Source organism: Neolamprologus brichardi, chromosome 7, assembly GCF_056152115.1.
Source record: "Neolamprologus brichardi isolate AB-2024 chromosome 7, ASM5615211v1, whole genome shotgun sequence".
In the NCBI taxonomy this organism is placed as follows: Eukaryota; Metazoa; Chordata; class Actinopteri; order Cichliformes; family Cichlidae; genus Neolamprologus; species Neolamprologus brichardi.
Genome location: NC_142110.1, coordinates 61,653,864 through 61,673,481, shown reverse-complemented (window position 1 = coordinate 61,673,481; position 19,618 = coordinate 61,653,864). Strand labels below are relative to the sequence as shown.

The 19,618-nt window shown below is 38.4% G+C and overlaps 2 protein-coding genes across 2 annotated transcripts in view; both read left to right on the top strand.

Annotated features, from left to right (window-relative positions):
- nlrc5 (NLR family, CARD domain containing 5) overlaps positions 1-13,322 on the top strand; it is a 35,372-nt gene extending 22,050 nt beyond the window's left edge. The window contains exons 33-55 of the mRNA XM_087844051.1: positions 244-327; positions 457-540; positions 934-1,023; positions 1,138-1,203; positions 2,320-2,403; positions 2,940-3,017; positions 3,171-3,257; positions 3,394-3,447; positions 3,612-3,659; positions 3,933-4,016; positions 4,113-4,196; positions 6,850-6,924; positions 7,080-7,157; positions 7,266-7,349; positions 7,857-7,946; positions 8,063-8,146; positions 9,355-9,438; positions 9,712-9,795; positions 9,893-9,976; positions 10,071-10,148; positions 11,076-11,159; positions 11,311-11,394; positions 11,500-13,322. Of these exons, the coding sequence (XP_087700177.1) occupies positions 244-327; positions 457-540; positions 934-1,023; positions 1,138-1,203; positions 2,320-2,403; positions 2,940-3,017; positions 3,171-3,257; positions 3,394-3,447; positions 3,612-3,659; positions 3,933-4,016; positions 4,113-4,196; positions 6,850-6,924; positions 7,080-7,157; positions 7,266-7,349; positions 7,857-7,946; positions 8,063-8,146; positions 9,355-9,438; positions 9,712-9,795; positions 9,893-9,976; positions 10,071-10,148; positions 11,076-11,159; positions 11,311-11,394; positions 11,500-11,581 (1,834 nt within the window). The 3' untranslated portion in view covers positions 11,582-13,322. The remainder of the gene's footprint in view (positions 1-243; positions 328-456; positions 541-933; positions 1,024-1,137; positions 1,204-2,319; positions 2,404-2,939; positions 3,018-3,170; positions 3,258-3,393; positions 3,448-3,611; positions 3,660-3,932; positions 4,017-4,112; positions 4,197-6,849; positions 6,925-7,079; positions 7,158-7,265; positions 7,350-7,856; positions 7,947-8,062; positions 8,147-9,354; positions 9,439-9,711; positions 9,796-9,892; positions 9,977-10,070; positions 10,149-11,075; positions 11,160-11,310; positions 11,395-11,499) is intronic.
- Positions 13,323-14,456: 1,134 nt separating this feature from the next.
- cpne2 (copine II) overlaps positions 14,457-19,618 on the top strand; it is a 53,013-nt gene continuing 47,851 nt past the window's right edge. The window contains exons 1-3 of the mRNA XM_087844050.1: positions 14,457-14,506; positions 14,605-14,702; positions 18,762-18,955. Of these exons, the coding sequence (XP_087700176.1) occupies positions 18,779-18,955 (177 nt within the window). The 5' untranslated portion in view covers positions 14,457-14,506; positions 14,605-14,702; positions 18,762-18,778. The remainder of the gene's footprint in view (positions 14,507-14,604; positions 14,703-18,761; positions 18,956-19,618) is intronic.

Genomic DNA, 19,618 nt, shown 5'->3' with positions numbered 1-19,618 from the left:
TATATATAGAACTGTAGAAATGCACAGTTTAATTAAAGATTTTATGGTACTCATTGAAAAAGACAATATTATATAGTGTGAAGCACATTGGGTGTCCTGTATTTTACAATCTGCCATTTTAATCACCGCAGAATTAGAAAGTTCAGGTAAAAGAGGACATCTTACAATAATTACTATAACTAGTAATTAATCAACTTCATGTGCTATGTTTTCTGTCTGTCTCCCTGATTGTGTGTAACACAGGTTAACTCATTTTTGCCTGAAGGGTGACCACTTGAAGAAACTTCTTGAGATCCTGCAGCAGGGTCCCCAGCTTTCAGATCTTGAGTATGAGCCACACAAACATTTAGACACACAATCTTAGAATCACACCCATGGAGCCATGGATAATCCAGTGTTTTCTTCCTGAGCTTTTATCCAGTAAGGATGCTCAGCTCTGCTTTTCTTTCATCACAGTTTGTCAAGTAACCAGCTGGAAGATGAAGACGTGAGCTCTTTTGTGCATTCCCTACCAAGGCTAAAAATCAGCACCTATGTCAAGTAAGACTTTAAACATATTAAGTTCTATATTAAATATAGAGCAGAAGAGTAAAAAATACTTAAATGTACACGCACCACTGACTTTATTAGTTAACCTGTTTAAATGCTTGTTGACACAAATATCTAATCAGTCAATGACATGACAGCAACATGTATTCAGGTGTGTATATAAGGTGAAGATGCCCTAATGCAGTTGAAAGTGAACATCTGAATGGGTTAATAAAAAAGGTGATTTAAGTGATTCTGAACATCGCTAGGTGTACCTAATATATTGTCTGCTGAATGTATAATAAGACTGAGAGTATGAAGCTACGATATTTAGAAATGATGTGTATTGTAGTTAATGAGTAAAATATAGACTAATTCTTTTCTTTAATGAATCTTCATGTGCAGTCTCAGTAACAACAGACTGACCCAGCAGGGGCTGCTGGCTGTGGCCAGCACATTGTGTACCTGTGCTAATGTCTCTGGTGTGGATGTCAGGTAAGTCTGCTCATAGGAAAGAAGTTAATGGAATTCTTCTAAATAATCTATAATGAAATATTTGTCCATGTCTCTCTTTGTCCATGGACTCTACTTTCTGATGTCTGCTGGTAGCTTAGGAGAAGAAGAGCGATGCCTCATCTGGTTCAGACAAAATGAAACTCGTGAAAAAACTCTGAGGTAGGAGTTCCATCCAAAATTTCAAAACACTGACTCTGATTCTGAAATGGTGCCCGTATTACCACTGAGTCACTTTGATGAGGTGAGCACAGTGACTCGAGTAAAAACACAGAATTCACACCTACTGTTTTTTTGCTGTATACAGCAAAAAAGAAACCAGTAAAAATTTTAAATATTTTCATTTCAGATAAAGTAAAAAAAAAAAAAAAAAGAGCTGATGAACTCATTAACACTCATGAAACTTTAGCACTAAAGTTTAGTGCTTTAGCACTAAAGTTTAGTGCTAAAGCACAATAGCACTAAGTGGTGAAAGTCACCTCGAATGCAACTGATTGGGGAACTAAAGCTAAATGATGCCTTTAAAATCAGGGGAAGGCTTCCAGCTCTCACTCTCACGTAGACAGGAAATTTGAAGAGTGTTAAAATGTTGAGAGGAGGCGTGAACTAATGCAGAGGTGCAGAGCTCCATGCAGCACTAGTGTGCAGACAGAAAAGAAAAAAAGGAAACTCACATGTGGTCTGATTGTATAAGTCAACAGCTGATGTATTCAAAGTAACAAAGTGTCATTGTGGAAAAAAAACAAAAAACAGACTCTCTCCTTTGGCTTTGTAATTTTTCCTGCGTGAGCTGCACAGGAAACATCTCACAGGTATGCACAGATATGTGAACTCTCTACATCTGAAGGTTCATGCACTGAGTCGGTAAACTGACTGACTGCATCAGCAAAGATGAACGGCTGAAAACTTCTAAATCCAGCTTGCACACTGTGGGCGACAAGGAACTGACTTTGCATGTCAGAAGTAGAGCTGAGCATGCAGTGAACCTTAGAATGTGGTTGTAAATATTCGAAGACATAATTAGTTTCTGGTGTCTGATCGATTTTAGCTGCTCTGAAAGTACCTTCCTTAACTCTAGCGCTCACAGTAACAAGAGTTCAGCGTCCTCCAGCTCTCAATAAACGTCCACTACATAATACTATTACAGTGTAATTTGGGGGCTTAGTAGAGGTTAAGGCCTTTTAAAGATTTTAGTACATTTTGGATTTGGCACTAACTTTGCAGAAATCTAAATTTCTTTATGTTTTTTTTGTCTTCTCTGCTTTATTTCTCCATCAGAATCAGGGAAGGTAGTTTGAAGCATGAACATCTGATCCAATTAGCAGAGATTGTGTCCAGTTGTCCCCATCTGGCCAAAGTGGAGTAAGTATCCCTCAATCTTAAGACAAATTTTTGGGTTTCATCAGATAAAAACAATTGGTACTGGTTCATAAACTGACTACTTGTAAAATATGGAAAGATCACAACAAGGCCATATTTCTTTGTTAACATTTTAGATTTGAAACTGCCAGCAAGAAATTGCCTGATTAATGATCAAGTAACTGACCTCACAGCCCATTGCTCATTCAGTGGTGCTAGTTTCAGTCATTTTGCAAATGTACTGTTTATAAGGTTGGGGAAACCTGCAGTCAGCTAAGACTGAAGAAGTCACTTGGATTCGTGACGAAATGTTTCTCCCACTTAAAACGCTAAGATGAACTTTTTGGGATTTTCTTACCAGGATGATTGAGCATGCATCAAGACAGCAAGGAACTGATTAGAAATGCATCTATTATATATCAAAAATCTCTTTATGCTAAGAGTCTCAGGGTATTCAGGGTTTAACCATTCCTTTCTGGCCTCCATTATCTAACCATGATCAGAAAGTACATAGTGATATGTCTGTGGTTCATCTGCAGATTAAACCACAGCTTACTGGAGCAGACTGAAGATTTCCTACAGCTGCTGAGCTTCAGTCAAAGTGGATGTGTTTTCAGGTGAGACAAGAGAATCTTTACTATTATCTCTTCTGTCAATCTTTTCGGGCTTTTTTCAAACTACAACTTATCCAAATCAATCATGGCTGTTCAGTGAATGGCTGTTAAAGCACTGAATTATAATGAGTGTATTACACGTGCTTTTCTACTCAGTATTGAGGAGCGTTGGATCAGCGCTGAGAAAGCGGTTGGATTAATGCTCCACTGTTTGCAACTCAATAGCAATATTCAAACTTTCAGGTAAGATATGCATATAGATGCAAATGAACACACATATCAGGAGATGCTCCTTTTAAACAAATCATACATATTGTAACATTCCCCAAATAAAGATACAGTATGTGTGTCAAAGCTGTGAACTATGTTCATTTTCCAGGATTCATCAAAACACACTCCACCTGACCAATTCCACTGGACTGACGACAGATAGGTAATGATTATTGTTTAGTGATTGTTATATAGACAGCAGCTGTACTCTTCGGGAGTTTATTGATTAAAGTGTAAATATAAAATAACAGTTATTTTGAATTTAATGTTTCTAGAAATCAAATGATTCAGATTTTTGATTTGTGTCTTTTGCTTGTTTGTTTGCAGTGATCTCTCTGGAAATGCAGCTCAATCGAGCGCCATAAAGAAAATTGGGTGCTTTTTTATTTTATACATTCTATTTTACATTTTGATGATACCTGCAAGGAATGCGCACTTTGATTACAGCCTCCACGCACTGCTATATTGCTCAGTGCATATGCTATATATTTAGCTTACCTTGCAGGCAAAAAGAAAAAGCCCACTGTTGTAAAGGTTGCTCTTTTTTTCTAGTAAATTGTATTAATTTACACCACACTCTGGCTGAATTCCTTTGAAAGTAAAGACAGTATAAAGGAAAAACGAATTCCTCTTATCTCTCTGCTTTAGCCTTGTGGACTGTGCAGTAAATGTGCATCAGCTTGCATCCATAGAGAGCGTCATCCTGAGTTGTCCATTTCTGACAGAACTGGAGTAAGTAGTCACATTTCAGTATTTAACATGAGCATGTACTCTGTAGTACTCAAGGGAAATAAATGAGTAAAAAAAAATATGTTTGTTCCCATTCAGTTTTTCCCACAACAGCCTCGGTGTAGAGGGAGCTGAGTTTCTCTGTTCTGTTCTTCCCCGGTTGCCCAATCTCACTTCACTCAGGTCAGAACCTTTTCAAATTTGACCAACGTGACTTTTAAAGGTCTCCTATAACAACTATTTTTTCTGTCATCCACACTATTGCTTCCAAAGAGAGTGATGTGACTGTGCTCGAGACATTGTCACAGGTCTTCCTGCAGCCTAACACAATTCAGCACTTAAAGTGAGCAACGCATTTTAGAACTTGTCCGAAGCACTTTTAGAACATTAATTTTCAATTCCCTTATTGATTCATTCATTTAGCAACACTCCACTGGACATTACAAATACCTACATGGCCAATGCTCCATTCAGGATATCTGGGAAATTAGAGCATTCATAAAAATAATAATGATAATAATATAAAAAAGCAGCTGTGGATTGCATGATTCCAAAACCTTGAAAAGTTGGCCATATCTCAGATTGTCATAACTGCTGTTAGGATTTTATAATGTCCCCAATTTAAGGAGGAATTATAACACTTTCCTCTGTTTCCCTTTGTTCGGTCACCATCAGTACTGCTAAAGACTGCTCCACAGCGCTACCTATAGTGCTGTGCAAAAGTAATGAGCCACCCATTATTTCTTTGTAATATGTTTCCAGCAAACCAGATTTTCTTGTACCTGAACGTTTTAATAGGAATGTTTTTTATTCAGCCATTTAACACTGACTCATGGATTGTTCAAACGCAGAAAAGACACTCAAGGTGAACCAGTGCTGTGCCTACACATAAAACTTTGTAAAGAACTATTTTCATTACTAGCAGCCTGGAGCATAATTTGTTCTCGTTTAGTTGATAAATGTCAAAGCTAGCACAGTTTCAAAGGCATAAAACAGTATTTTTCACTAATACGGTAGTTCCCAAAGAGCTTTTATATGTATTTAACAAGTGTAGTGAAGACGTGGAGGAAGAAGTGACAGGCTTCTAAGCCATTCTTAGTGAGGCCCAGAATAAAGGCCCAGTATGATAAATAAACACCTTTCCCTTCACACCCCCTGGTGAACTGTTTTCATGATCTTCTGTGAACAGGTGGATCCAATGTAGAGGCTCACTGCTCAAAGTAATGTGAAGTAATTAAAAGTGATGCAGTAAATTACTTAATTTCTCACCAAAGGAAGGATTTGTTACAATATTCGTTACATTACATTCATGTTACTCTGTATAATGATCTAAATGCATTGTCACCAGTGTTGGGCAAGTTACTTTGAAAAAGTAATTAATTATAGTTACTCGTTACTTCTTCAAAAAAGTAACTAAGTTAGTAACTGAGTTACAAGATTCTAAAAGTAATTAACTACTTGAAAAGTAACTATTGCGTTACTTTAAAAAAAATGTTTATCCCTCTGGGGTCCAAGTTATAATTGGCCATTTTTAACTACTTTTGATTTTACCTCCACATTTCACCTTTAAAAACTATTTACTTTGCCTTGTTTGGTATCATTCTTTTCAGCACAACCTCACATGTCTGAATTTACAGTTATGTTTTTATTTTGACATACTGTGTTAACACAATTGATCTAAAATCAGACAAAAAACATAAAATCCGAGTAGAAAAAGTTATATTTTTACTGTAACAACCACAAACATGTTTAATGAATCATATTTCATAACTTTAAATGCAAAAATAAATTCAATTTTAAAATCCTATGCACAAGTTTTGCAAACAACAAAGTTATTTGCAGCCATTTACATTTTACCCTTTTTTAAATAACCATTTTAAACTATTTACAGAACAATCAGCTGTTCTGCATTCAATAAGATGTCACACAAATTATTTTAGCCACTCCAAAAAAATAATTTCTGTCCACTATAAAGGAGAACATGACGGGCTGATACCTGCAGGCCTGACAGCAGCAGGTGTATCACTCCTCCTGTTTTCATTCAGCAGTCACCTCATTGTTCTGACACACAACACAAAACTATCCACAACACTACACACTAACTACACAAGACAACACATGAACTACACAATCCAAACACGCTAAACGTCACAAATCTCTCACATCTCAAAACTCGCTCTCTCTCTTTTTCTGCTGTCTTTCTCTCTCTCTCTCTCTCTCTCTCTCGCCATCACTCCTAAAACTTCCCCCTCTTCCTAAACAACCAAATGTCATGTTGCCATATCATTTTTTGATTGGTCGACATTTTTCCACCAACACCAACGGGCTGTTTTTTGTTTTGTTTTTAATTTTTTTGGTCATAAGCAGAGCGTGCTTGCTATCGCTGTCCTTAGACAGTAAATGTATCGAAACTATTGAGGAAAAAACGCAGCGTATATATTGTTTATCATGCCTATCAACACAATTTAAAAACTGGTATATATCACCTTGTTGCTTTGCCATCTTTAAGTGGTTATGTGATTGGCTTACCACGACTACTTTATTCTTCCTCAGTCAAACAGCAGCACTCATGCGATTGTTTTGCCCCATTAGCTCCAGGTGTTGTGTCAAAAAGTGATCGTCTACCAGCTGATTGTAGCACAAACACAACAAAAATAAAGGCTTGTTAGATGTTTTGTTTTGTTTTTTTTTCCTTTTTGTCTGTCTGGCCTACTGAGCCTTTATAATGCAAGTAGCAAATTTAGTAATATAGTAGTAATATATTACTGAAAAATGTAATGTGATTACAGTAAGAGTTACTTAATGTGTTACACCGAGCATCCTCTGTTTCTTCCAGTCTGTCGGGTCATCAGATTAGTGAGACGGCAGCTCAGAGTATGACCACGTTTCTGCCCTGTCTACGATCACTCAAGTAAGCATTTATGATCTATAAGATGAGTGTGGATGTACTTCTGTACATGACTGTGTGAAAAATAATGTCTAGAATATGAACTTCTATTTAGGCTGCTGTAAAATGTTACACACAGTGAGTAAACATTTGTTCACAATGGAACTTCTCTGCTGTAGTCTTTCCCACTGTGTTTTGCCTGGAGGACTGCAGCTCATTGAAGCACTGGGACAGTGTGTTATTCTTGAAGACCTTTGGTAAGGCACACACATACATACAACAATACAGCTGTTTTTTCTGTTGGATAAAATAAAGTAGCTGTTAAAAAATGTCAGTTTTTTCCTGTGTTTTCTTTGCACCCTAAGTTTGGATTCTGTGGCACTGAATGAGGAGAGCAGGATGTGTCTGGCACGAGCTCTAAAAAATATCAACTCTATTCGCCGTCTCAGGTAAGAAACACTCTGTTTCTTTGAGGTAGTTAGAATCCAAGAGCTAAAGTAAATCTTGGTTTGTTCTTTACCACATAGCCTTCAGGATTTATTGAACAGAGATCAAAACTCTTCCAGGCAGACATCTTTGCTGTTTTCACCACAGTGCACTTCACTCTGCATTTACACTATAATGCACATGCTGCTTTTTGTACTGCAGGAACTGTTGGTGCTGTTTGTCATACCAGCATGTCATCAGGCTCTTATGAACCTCATAATTAGTTAGTAGGATCTGATCCTACTAATCCCCCTACCCCCCACCCCACCCCAGGGACGAATTTATCCCTTATCATTCCCAGTTCTCTCATAGTGCTAAGCTGTAAAATGTAGCTGGCAAGGTGCCTGGTCAGCATATGTCAAAGCCTTTTATGCATTTCTAAAATACAGATCATATTCCCATGGCTATAAATCCTCATCAAAATACATATCTACCTAACATAACTAATACATTTTGTATGTGTGTACCAGGCTGAATGAGATTGTCACAGCAATGGACAATCTCAGCGTTCTGGATCTCCTGGCTGCGACGAAGGGACACGCACATTTAGAGCAGATAGAGTGAGTCTTTCATTCATACCTAGCGCTCGCTGCACATTACCATTCACCTTCTGTCAGTCTGTCATTAAAAAAAGAAGAAGCTTGGCTTTGAGAATGTTGGATTTGCTCTATCTCAGGTTGGGGGGCTGGAGGATGGCTGGCAGAGGAATAGAAGAGCTGAACAGGCTCATTCCGAACTGGAAAGAGCTCAGGAAGCTAAAGTATGTACACAGAGGGTGGAAAACATGAAAAGTTTGTATTTTACTGATCTCCAAAACCCTCTAGCTGCATTTCCAACATGTTTTCTCCAGGATTTGTTCACCTTCACCCCAAGAGAAATAGTAATATTTTTATTAATGCTTTAAAATACTTTGTTTATGTCACATGACCAATCTTCTGTAGATTATACTCATGCCGAGTTCCATTTATCCTGTCATATACAACATGAGTGTGAAGTAGTTTCTTTGCCTTTTTGTAAACAATCCAATAATAAAAATGTTAGTACATGCTGGGCCATAAATGGATGAGATGTGCAAGTCATGTGCAAGTCATTCAGAATCTTACAGCAATTTTATTGGTCCTTTATGGGGACCAACTGTTTGCACTATGCATCTTTTTTTTTTTTTTAAAGAGAATGGTATTTTTATGCTTATACTTCATATTTTCATATCCAGCTGAAGTACTCATTTAAATGTGCACAAGTTAAACTCTTTGGCTTGAAAGAAAGCTTCCCAAAATTTGATGAAGAAATTTGCAACTTTGTTGCCTCCACTGGGCTCACTGTCTCTACTTCCTTCCACTTTTATTTGTAGATCCCAATGAATAATTGTTGTGGCCGGCAGTAAACCTATACACATCGAGTAAACTGAAGGAATTCTGAATCTGAGGTTGCATAGCCAGAAACAATGACCCAGATTAAATTCAATCCAAAGTTCTTCCAGTAACTAATGCAATCTATGCCATAAGGACAAAAGTACTGGGCCAAATCTCGTAATCTTTGAATTCAGGTGTTTTCAGTCCATTTGCCACAGATCTATCAAATCAAGCACCCAACCATGCAGTATGTCTTTGCAAACAGTTGTGAAAGAATAAGTCAAGTCAGCTTGTGAAATTTCTTTGGTCCTAAATATTCTGTGATCAGCTGTAAATTATATTATTGCAAAGTTGAAGCGTTTAGGTAGTTTATGGCACAGTTTCAAAAGGGTTTCCAGTTACCTATAGAGCAGATTTAATTGAGCTATATCAATCCACTGTAATGTGTAGGGTGTCTATTATCCATATAATTTAAAAGTAAAGTTTGAGTTAGGTTTGGCGCCATCAAGTGGAATAATCAAAAAAACAAACTATCGACAGAACACTTTACATGGTCCATTAACAGTTATTAAAATGAGTAATTTTGCTTTTCTTGCTGTGTGTGTTTATCCTCCAGGCTGTCAAAGAACCTTATCAGTGACCAATCAGGAGAGAAGCTGCTTGAGGCTTTGAAAGCCTGCAGCCACCTGGAGGAGCTCGGGTGAGAATGTGTTTCATTCCTGTAAATGTGCTTTTGGCACTTGATTGCAACACTATGCAAGAGTTTGCATGTGCACGCACTTGGCTAAAGAAGTGCACAAAATAAGCCCTCAAAACTTTTGAGCGAACATTTTAATCTTCAAAATTGTTTATTTTCCTTGGAAAAGCTGAGTTTTATATATTTGGCTATATCATTAATTGGCATTTAACTCAAGCAACTCAAAGATTGTTTTAAAATGTACATATTTATATGTCTTTTTGTGCACTCTTCCAGTCTGTCCGATAACACACTGGGAAAGCTCACTGCTGCCAGGATGGCCCTCATTTTCCCATCACTGACACACCTCAGTGTGTTAGAGTAAGTCTCACACAGGGTTATATGTTCTTATTGATATGTGTTTCTCCCCTCACTTATTCAGCCTTTTTGTTCTTCTGTATTTCTGTGTCATTTATAGCATTTCGCTCAACCACATTGACCATGAAGGCTCCGATAGCCTTTCCAAAGCCATAATGTGCATGAAGAACCTCAAAAAGATTAAGTAAGACTCATTTGCTTTGATTATTTTCAGAATCACAGCTCATACAGGTGACTACACTTACTGATTGTTTTTTGTCTTGTGCACAATAATTCAGCCTGACCTCTGTTGGGACTTCAGAGCTGCGTCCTGTTGTAGCCAGTCTGGCTCACTGTCCCCTCATACAGGAAGTTGGGTAAGATAAAGCAAAGTGATCAAACATTTAACAATCTGGTGGTGTTCTGTGTTCTACTCATGGACGTGTCAGTTCTATAAGAGTTGGCACACACTGTATGTAATGATTTGTCAATCTTGTAAACTCATGTTTTATTCACAATAGAAAATAGAAAACACATCAAAGGTTTAAACTGAAATGTAGCATTTAAGAAAAATATTAGCTCCTTTTAAAGTTACTATGATCACCTATGGCTTCTTCTTTAAATGCACTAACTTGCACTTGTGGATGAACTGGGTTCACAAACAGTGATTTCTGGAAGTATTGCTGAGGGAGTTCTGTTTTTAATGCATTTCCATCCGAGGGAACAAAGATCACAGGCATCCAATACTGATGTTTGGCCTTGTCCCTTGCACACAGGAATTTCTCCAAATCTACTCAATCTTTCTGATGATGTCATGCACTGTATGAGAAGATATTCAGGTTTTTTTTTATTGCAGATCGTTCAGCCTCTGTCCATCACTGCTTCTTTTTATACCCCACTATGTGACCAACCCATTGCATATTAACCTAATTATTTGCTAAATGGTCTCCACATGTTTCTTTATATTGCCACTTTCTTTTCCACCCTTTTGTTGCCCTTGTCTCAGCTTTTCTGAGACACTCAAATACAAAATGAGTAAATATTTTTCTCAGTTTAAACACCGCTTATGAACAGAATGTGGATTTATGAACTCTGCAGATCATTTCATTCTGTTTTTGCCTACATTTTACACAGCACCGCACATTTTAAGGAATTGATTATTTAATTATTTAAGGTATTGTTGTACATAACACTCTAGTTTTTAATTAAAAGTAATTTATGATATTCGCATCTTAGGATAACATTTTTGCGTGATGCTTCAGCTTCTGTTCATCAAACCTGTCTCTCTGTGTCTTGGTGTCTAGTCTGGGTTGGAATAACTGTCGTGATGAAGTGGCACTGGAAGTGGCCAGGGTTTTGCCTTTCTGTCATACGCTGACTCAGATAGAGTGAGTAAAACACACACATAAAGACCCGCAACTGCAAGAGTTTTGCTTTTTTCATTCCACTTTTCATTTAGGCTTTCTTATATTTATAAAACCAATAAGGAAAACAACTCTTGTGTCAGTACATGAGAGATTAAGTGTTTATTTCTCACAGTCTCGAGTGCAACAGCTTGAGTGTTTCTGGAGCGGAGGCCCTGCTTAAAGCCTTAAGGTTCTGCCCTGCTCTGCAACTCATCAGGTAAACTTCCTGCACTGCTAGACCTGCATTATCCAAGGAAACCTTATTAATTTCTAATGTTGTGGTAATGCTCTGGCCTTTATAAGTTATTGAACTTGGTTTCAGACTCTGGAAGAACAAAATCTTTGAGGGTGATGTCCAAAGGCTCGGTCTAAGGGACAGGAGGATGAATTTCTCTTCCACCTGATATGATCTGCACTGCTGGACAGTTGAGAAGCACAATTCCAGTTCATCAGCACCAGTGCAGATGAACAGTCCAGTACTTCTTCTGCCAACACTGACTTAAAAATCTGTGAGAATTTTTTATTTTTTTTGCTTGAAGTGTTTTGGGGTTTTTTTCTAAGTGCTGCTCTATTGAAACACGGCTGTACAGTTGAAATAAGTTTGTTAGAACAAGAAGAAATAATGTATTTTTGAAACTATTTAAATCCCTGACTTTGCACTGATTGGCCTTTGGTTTCACAAAGCAGGAGACGGGTGGAAGCCACTGAAACCTTTTTTTCAAAAGCTGCTGTCACTGTCCGGCTAACAAGAGATGCAGTTTTGAACAAAAAGTGTTTTCATCAAAGCCACTGAAATAACACAGTTACTTTTGTAATGAGTCGTAATAATCAGCAGTAGAATTCGTTTTTTTACGGCTGAGGGTGAACTGTCATCACCTTCCCAGGCGGGCGAGTAGGTGGGCAAGGACACCCAAATGAGTGATGCTGAGAGACTGGCCAGCTGCTTCCTGTTTTATCATTGAATTCCTGGAAGAATGGAAAAACATACACATAAACAAAGCAGGGCCCGCCTGTTCAGTTTTAACTAATGTATCACACTCATGACTAAATTCTTCCCTACTGAATTGAACAGATAATATTTTACTGTTATAACAGGACTACAGTATTTCTCATATGACAGGATCATTTCAAACTTGTTACAATAAAGTTAGAAAAAGTCACAAAGTACATTAAAGATGGCTTTTAAAAAAGATTACACTAACTTATGTATGCACTTAAAAAAGTGTGAAATCACTAAACCTGTGTTGAGCCCCGCCTTTCAGTAGCACACCACTGAGCTCCCAAACTGCTGTGAAAATAAAGGCCACACCTGTGTTATTTTCCTGTGAGGAAATGATGAATATATCTTTGCAGACTCTGATACGAGGAGTCAATTTGCATTGTGGAATGTTTACAATAATTAGAGGCCACATTACTGAAAACACAAGAAATCACAAAGTCACAGTGAAAGAAGAGTTATCTGCTCCTATGGTCACTCTAGGTCGTGGTCTCTATCCAATGTGCGTATTTATTTCTGCTGTTTATCATAGGAGGACGCAAGAAATTGTATGTATTTATTGAGCTGTGATTGAATCAGGGTTAAAACATTTTAAAAATAAATATTTTTATAGGAATGTGTTGCTTTGTGACCAAAAGAAGATACTGTAACTTTTGCAGGTCGCACCAGTTTTCTGACTTTCTAAAGTCATGCTGATGCTTTGATTTCTGAATGTAATGCACCTTATTCCTTTCTCTTTTCCTGTGTGTAATGGTCCGTTTTTTGTTTTTGTTTTTGTTTTTATTTTTCCTTTGATTTTTGGAGCAACACTGGCTCTTACTGAAAGGATTTAAAATTGCTTATCTGTTAAATATAGTTTTTGAAAGGTTTGTGTGCAGGTTGTGCTTGACAGAAAAATTGCAGATACTTTTGATATTCCCCGACTATGAGTTGCATTAAGATGTCACCTCCTAATTAGAAAACTTTAAATTGAGTTTCTATTTTTTGTTATGTCAGCGATTTTATAAAGTATTATGTTAAATTTAAACAGATCAACAAACTCAACAAAATCTGCTCTAGCAATACATGCCAGCTAAATAAAGTCTAATACAAAAATATGCACCTCAACTATAATATACAACTTAAAAGAATTCTGGTTTGTTCTCAATGTCAACAATTAAAAGTAGATACCTGATTGCTTTATGCTTTGTCTTTACATTTTTTTGGTGTAGATTAGGTCATCTTATGTCCTGCTCCTTGTGGAAAGCACAATTTATACCTCTCCTGTTTCCTTGTCAGCGGCACGACGTCAGTGAAATGTTATCATTTATGTTCGCTTTCCGCCCTCTTGTGGTTAACAGTGGTACTGCAGAATGGGCTGCATGAGGATTACCAAAACTTGGGTCCTTTCACTTCAGGTGTTTGTGTGTGGATTGAAGCACTCGTGAGTCCTTAAAAAGTTAGACACAAATCATTGTAAACATTTGTGAAGGTTCGTTTACGCTTGTGGATAATATCTTACGCATTTGCAACCCTTTGGAGGCAAATTTCTCTCTGTAGAAGATGGATTTGCTTTGCTTGCTATTCGTGCACAATGTTCATATGAAATTATTAGAAAAATGTTGTGTATATCCCAGGATCAACGAGACTCTGAAACTGTAGGCGTGCTTACACGCAGCACATAAAAACATGCAAATGTGACTAAAGATGCAAACTTTTACAAGGGTAATTTACATTTTATTGAAATTCAACTAAATAACAATGGAAACTAAAATAAGACTGAATACATAACACATAAAATACTGCGCATGCAGATGTACATGCTTTGACTTTGCTGCATTTAGCAGAAGCATAAAACATTGGGAGATACTTTCAAAATAATGCTTTAAAGTGCTGATTCTTTCGTGCTTTTGAGTACTGTAAATAGCCTTATTTTACATCTAATGTGGCTGTAGTGTTAAAAGAAAGTGAACAAACTTGGGGCCTGATGTCTGTACTATTCACAAGGAAGAAGATTAAATTCATGTTTTAGAGCTAAACTAAGTACTTTTTAAGTTAAAAAAAATTTTAAATAATTGAAAAAAATGTGTTAAATGTGGAATAAATGCATTCCCCGTATTAACTAGGGTTAAAAAAATATGCATCTTTTCACTGTTCTGTAATTTTATGGAAAATATAGACACTGATCGCTCATGAATGACTAACCGGAAGTAGTTTTTTCTGCTTGACTCTTCCGCTTTTGTTTTGGGAGTGAGTTTGTCGTACTTCCGCTGTGAGGCCACCACTGTTGGCTTTATTAAACCCCGTCCTTCAGTGGCCGGGCGCAGAGAGCACAGTCCAGGCTACGAGGATGGTTTGTGTTCACACACTGTTGCGCCTTCCAGGATACTCCGGTTAAAAAAAATAATAATAATAAAAAAAATGTTAACCTCAGCTTTCACTCCTTTATAGGAAAATTGGCTCTGCTTTTCCTCTCTCTTCACTGTGCGCAGCACTTAAAGATTTTTTTAAGTGAAAAGCGGCGGAGAAGTTGTTCGTCATTTACCGAGGTGAGTCGGTTTCACATTTTCCTGTTGGGTTTACATTAGAAGAAGAGATCTGACAGCAGCTCCCGAGTCAAAGGGGAACCGGGGAGCTTCTAAGACGCAAAAATAACCCTTGCAGCCAAAATGTACAGTCGGTGTGCTTCTCTTGGAGGTTAATTACGGAAGGATGTGGGGAAGATGTCATGTTTTGACGAGCACCTTTCATGTAGGACCAAAAAAATATCACAGGAAATATGGTACAGAATAGACAGGTGTTGTGTTTGTGTGTGTGAAATAGAGTTTTAATGGTCAAGTTGGCACATCTTTCTCCTTCATTCAGATCCGGAGTCTACTCTTCACTGATGTTGGCCACTTTGGCACCAATATGGCTCACCGATCTTGTAATTACACTTAAAGCGTGCTGATCCTTCCGCTAGTATTAACAAGTTGGCATCTGCTTCCATGCTTTTTCCGCCTCAGTCAGTCACTTTAAGCTGCCTGCCCATCCTGCAGGTGTGAGCAGGTGTGAAGCTTTTTGGCACGGTCAGTACAGTCAGAGGCCTGCACCTGGACCTGGATTTTGTTTGTGTTTTCTTTCTACAGTGCACTCATACACAAAGTGCATCATGTAGCCAAAAACGATGCAATAGCAGCTCTAGGTTTTTTAGAGCCACAGTACAAGAAACATGCAGTTTTGTGGGGTTCAGTTGCTTTTAGAAAACATTCATCCTGTTTTTCCCCCCTGATGTCTCAAATATTGCGGACCTATCCTGAATCCAGTTAAAGTGCAGCACAGTTCACCTTTTAAAGCTGCTCTGGTGCATTGTAGCATACTTCATGAAGCCATGTTTTCTTTGATAATGCTATTTGCCAATCTGTGATGTCTTTTTAATCTTAATCATTCAGACTTCTATATAAGGGATAGAGCAGGTGTCTGCTTAAAGCTGGATTTATTCCACTCTCTGCTCCTTCTCGCACTGGAGTTGTTAATAGCATCTATAAATACAGGAGACTGCCACTGAGACCACGAACAATGAGCGAGTGAGTAAAAGTAGTTGAGCCAGTCAAAACACGCTTTTCTCCACCTATGAATGATGAAGTGAGTGAATGAAAATGTTGCACTGGTATTTTCAGTGCATCACCACTACCAGTGTGACATCACAGTGGAGCTGAGCGGGAGGAGCACGCTGCTCATGACACATTAGTATCTTAGCAACAGACAGCATCCTTTTAGCATGCCGCTGTGAGAACAAAACCACTGATCTGGACGCGGGTGCGGTGCTGTTTATATTGTCCTTAAAGCCACCTGGGAATTATTTCAAATGCAATACCACTGAGAATATGTTCGCAACATTTTTTTTTACTAAACTCAGCAATTGTTTCAAGATGTGTGTGTGTGTGTGTGTGTGTATTCCCTCTTTCTGTTTTTTCCTTTCCTAGCCTGAGGCTTCTTTAGTTTAGAGGTAATGGCTTTGATCTGGGCTCAGGGCAGCTTGTGTGTGTGTGTGTGTCCTTGCAGTGCTTAATCCTGGGTATCATTGGGCTTATCACAGGGTAACTATGACTCTCAAATTGCCCCCAGTGGATTTTTTTTTTACACCAGTGTTGTTTTATTTGTACTCATTGAGTATTTTTAGCCAAACAGAACCATTTGTATGATTAAGCCGAATTCTCAAGGTGATCTGATGTAATGGGGATTTACTAATTCTGTTATCTGGGTAAACTTCCACTCATTTCGTTAGATATCACATATGTAAAACGACTTAAAAAAAAACTGTGACATTAAAATGTTACTTCCATTCGACAAATGTCAAACACTGATTTCTGTAATTGTGCTCTCTGCGTGGCAACAGATACAGACACCCAGGGTGTTGGGAGCGTCTCGTGTTCTCTCCTCAGCGGTTTCTCCAGTAATTTAGGATTTGGTTGGATACAGCGTAAGATGAGCACATGCACATGCTTGTCTGTTAGAGTTACGTCAAGGAAACTGCGGTTTATCCTGGACACCAGCCATCTGTGTGTATGTAACAGCAACCTACAGTTGTTTACATTTACATTACATGAGAGTAGCACATTTATTTACTCACTCTTCGTGGCACTGGCAGACACCTTTGAGCTGATGGTGACCACAGGTTATGAATAATGTTGATATTGGCTGTTTATCTTTTTTTCATGACAGCCTAACAGGAAAATCTCTGCACATCTGTTTCTGTCATTTTAAGCCTCGGTAATGTTTCAGCCAGTTTCTGTACCTGCACTCTGTTTTAGTTTGGTCTAATTAATTGTCCATTTACTGAGCAGCCATTTTGGCTCAGGGTAAACACAGGTGTAATTAATAACTCTAATTATGGATGAGGTGCTGACATTGTGTATGCTCACTGACAAGAATGGCATCAACATGCTAAATAGAACAGGACCATAACTTTTATCAGATATACCTGTGTTCACCGGTGTTAACGCAGTGATTTGCAAAGCTCATAAACGCATGTTTTATTCACAGTCGCACGTAGAAAACATATCAAATGTTTAAACTGAGAAAATGTGTCATTTTAAGATGTATAAGGTCACATTGAATTTGATGGCAGCAACACATTTAAAAAAAACAAAAGGCCGTTAAAGTAAGTGGCACTAAAAAGAAACAGCTGGAGGAACATTTTGTGACTAATTGGGTTAAGTGGCAACAGGTCAGTAAGATGATGGGGTATAAAAAGAACAAGTATCGATGAGACAAGGTTCAACAATGTGCAAAAAACTATCTTCACAAATTGTGGAACAATTTTCAGCATATTTCAGAATCAATATAAAACTACAAAGACTTTGAATATCTCCTCACCTACAGTACATAATATCATCAAAAGAGAATCTAGAGAAATCTCTGTGCACAAGGGACAAGTCTGGAAAACATTATTTAATGCCTGTAATCCTCTGGTACTGCATTTAAAGTGGGCACGATTCTGTCATGGAAATCATCTAAAGGGCTCGGGAACGCTTCCAGGAATCGCTGCCTGTTAACACAGAAATTCTGTTTGGAAAACATGGACCAAAGAGGAGAGGGACCATCAAGCTTGCGCCTTGGACCAACTCGAGTCAAAAGCCTGTATCTTGTATGTTAGGGTGGTGCATTAGTGCCTATGGAGTTAGCAATGTGCCCATGCTGAAAGATGTATACAGGTTTTAGATCAACATATGGCCGCATCCAGTCGACCCCTTTTTCAGGCATATTTCAGCAAGATAAAGCCCAACCACAGCTACTCCAACAGCACAGTACAAGAGCTCGGGTGATAAACTGACCATTTAGCTGTTAGAAAAATTTGCAAAGAAAACATACAACAGAGATCCAGTGCTGCTGAGCAGCTAGAATCCTATATCGAACAAAAATGGGATGACTCGCCACTCCCAAAAGTCCAGCAGCAGGTCTCCTCAGTTCCCAGACATTTATACACTGTTGTGTTGCTGTCAGCAATTTCATAATGACCTTAATGCTGTCTTAAAATAGTACATTTTCTCATTTTAAACATATGATATATTTTCTATGTTCTATTCCGGGTGGCTGCAGCTCAGGAGGTATAGCAGGTCATCTAGAAACCAAAAGGTTGGTGGTTGATATGCCAGATATCCTTTGGTTGCTCTCTGATGCTCCCATCACACGGTGAATGTTAGAAAGAAAACACTTATGCAGAAAAAGTACAGAAGAAGGTGTTTATAGGAATGGGAGTGAATGTGCGTCTATGCTGTGATGCAGGCTGTAACAGGTCTGCTATGATGGTGGCAGAGGATAAATTCATTTAGTCTGTGAAAAAATAACCCTCACCACTTCACAGAGCCAAAAGTAGCATCTTCAGGTGTTATGTTTCCACCAGCTAACTGCACATAATGCAGAGAGTTTTAGTTCACTGTCATGATATCACTGCGCATATTCTCATTGCACACGCTGAGAATGTGCTGAGATTTGTTATTAATAATCACAGCAGCTCTGTTTTATCTTTTTTTTTGTCAATCGACAGGATGACATATTTGGTTAAGTGTCAAGAAGTATGAAACTAAAAGTATTTTGTCTACTTCTGCCTGTTTGCTTTCCTTCAGGGTGATCAGGTGTGACCATGGCCTACACACTGGGCTTGGCCACTGATGGCCAGAAGCGCAGTGTCGGACCTCAGCACTGTGTCACTCGGGTGGAGTTGTCGGTCACCGCGTCCAGCCTGCTAGATCGAGATGTAGCCTCCAAGTCGGATCCATTCTGCGTTCTCTTCCACGAAGTGGATGGAAACTGGGTGGAGGTACAGTAAAGGATGGAGAGACATACATCCTTTATAAGATAAGATAACCTTTATTAGTCCCACGTGTGGGAAATTTGTTTCCCACACCTTTATGAACAAGTGATGAGAAAGACTACAGAAAATGACATGAGAAATGAGAGGATTGTTTTGTTTTAATGGAGCAGAATCAATGGAGGATGGGATGGCAGACTGAAGAGGAAAGGCCGAACAGAGACTTGATATATTACTGTTAAGATCATAACAGTGTATGTCACACACTGTGTATGGCGACTCCTGGGAGGTGGAGAGAGAAGATTAAAGTGCAGAAATAAAAAGATTGAGGGGAGGATGGAAAATTTGAATAATTCTAAGAAGTGCTTTTAAGGTTACATCCACCATGCTGGCTCCTCGAGGAAAGGGAACCAGAAGGTTTTGTTTGTAGTCTATGATACTCTGCAGGAAGAGCCTATAGGTTGTGAGTCAGATCCAAAGTCATGATGTCTTGACCATCTGGCATCAGCCGTGGCATGCTGAGCCCAATAGGATGTTGCAAGATTTATGAGCGGCATTCCAATCTAAGACAAGCAGTGTAGACTCGGGCAAAGGCACAAAAACCGGAAAGAGAGTCAGTAATACATGTTTGACATTTTTAAATCACATGCCATAAAATCTCAGGTTTCACGA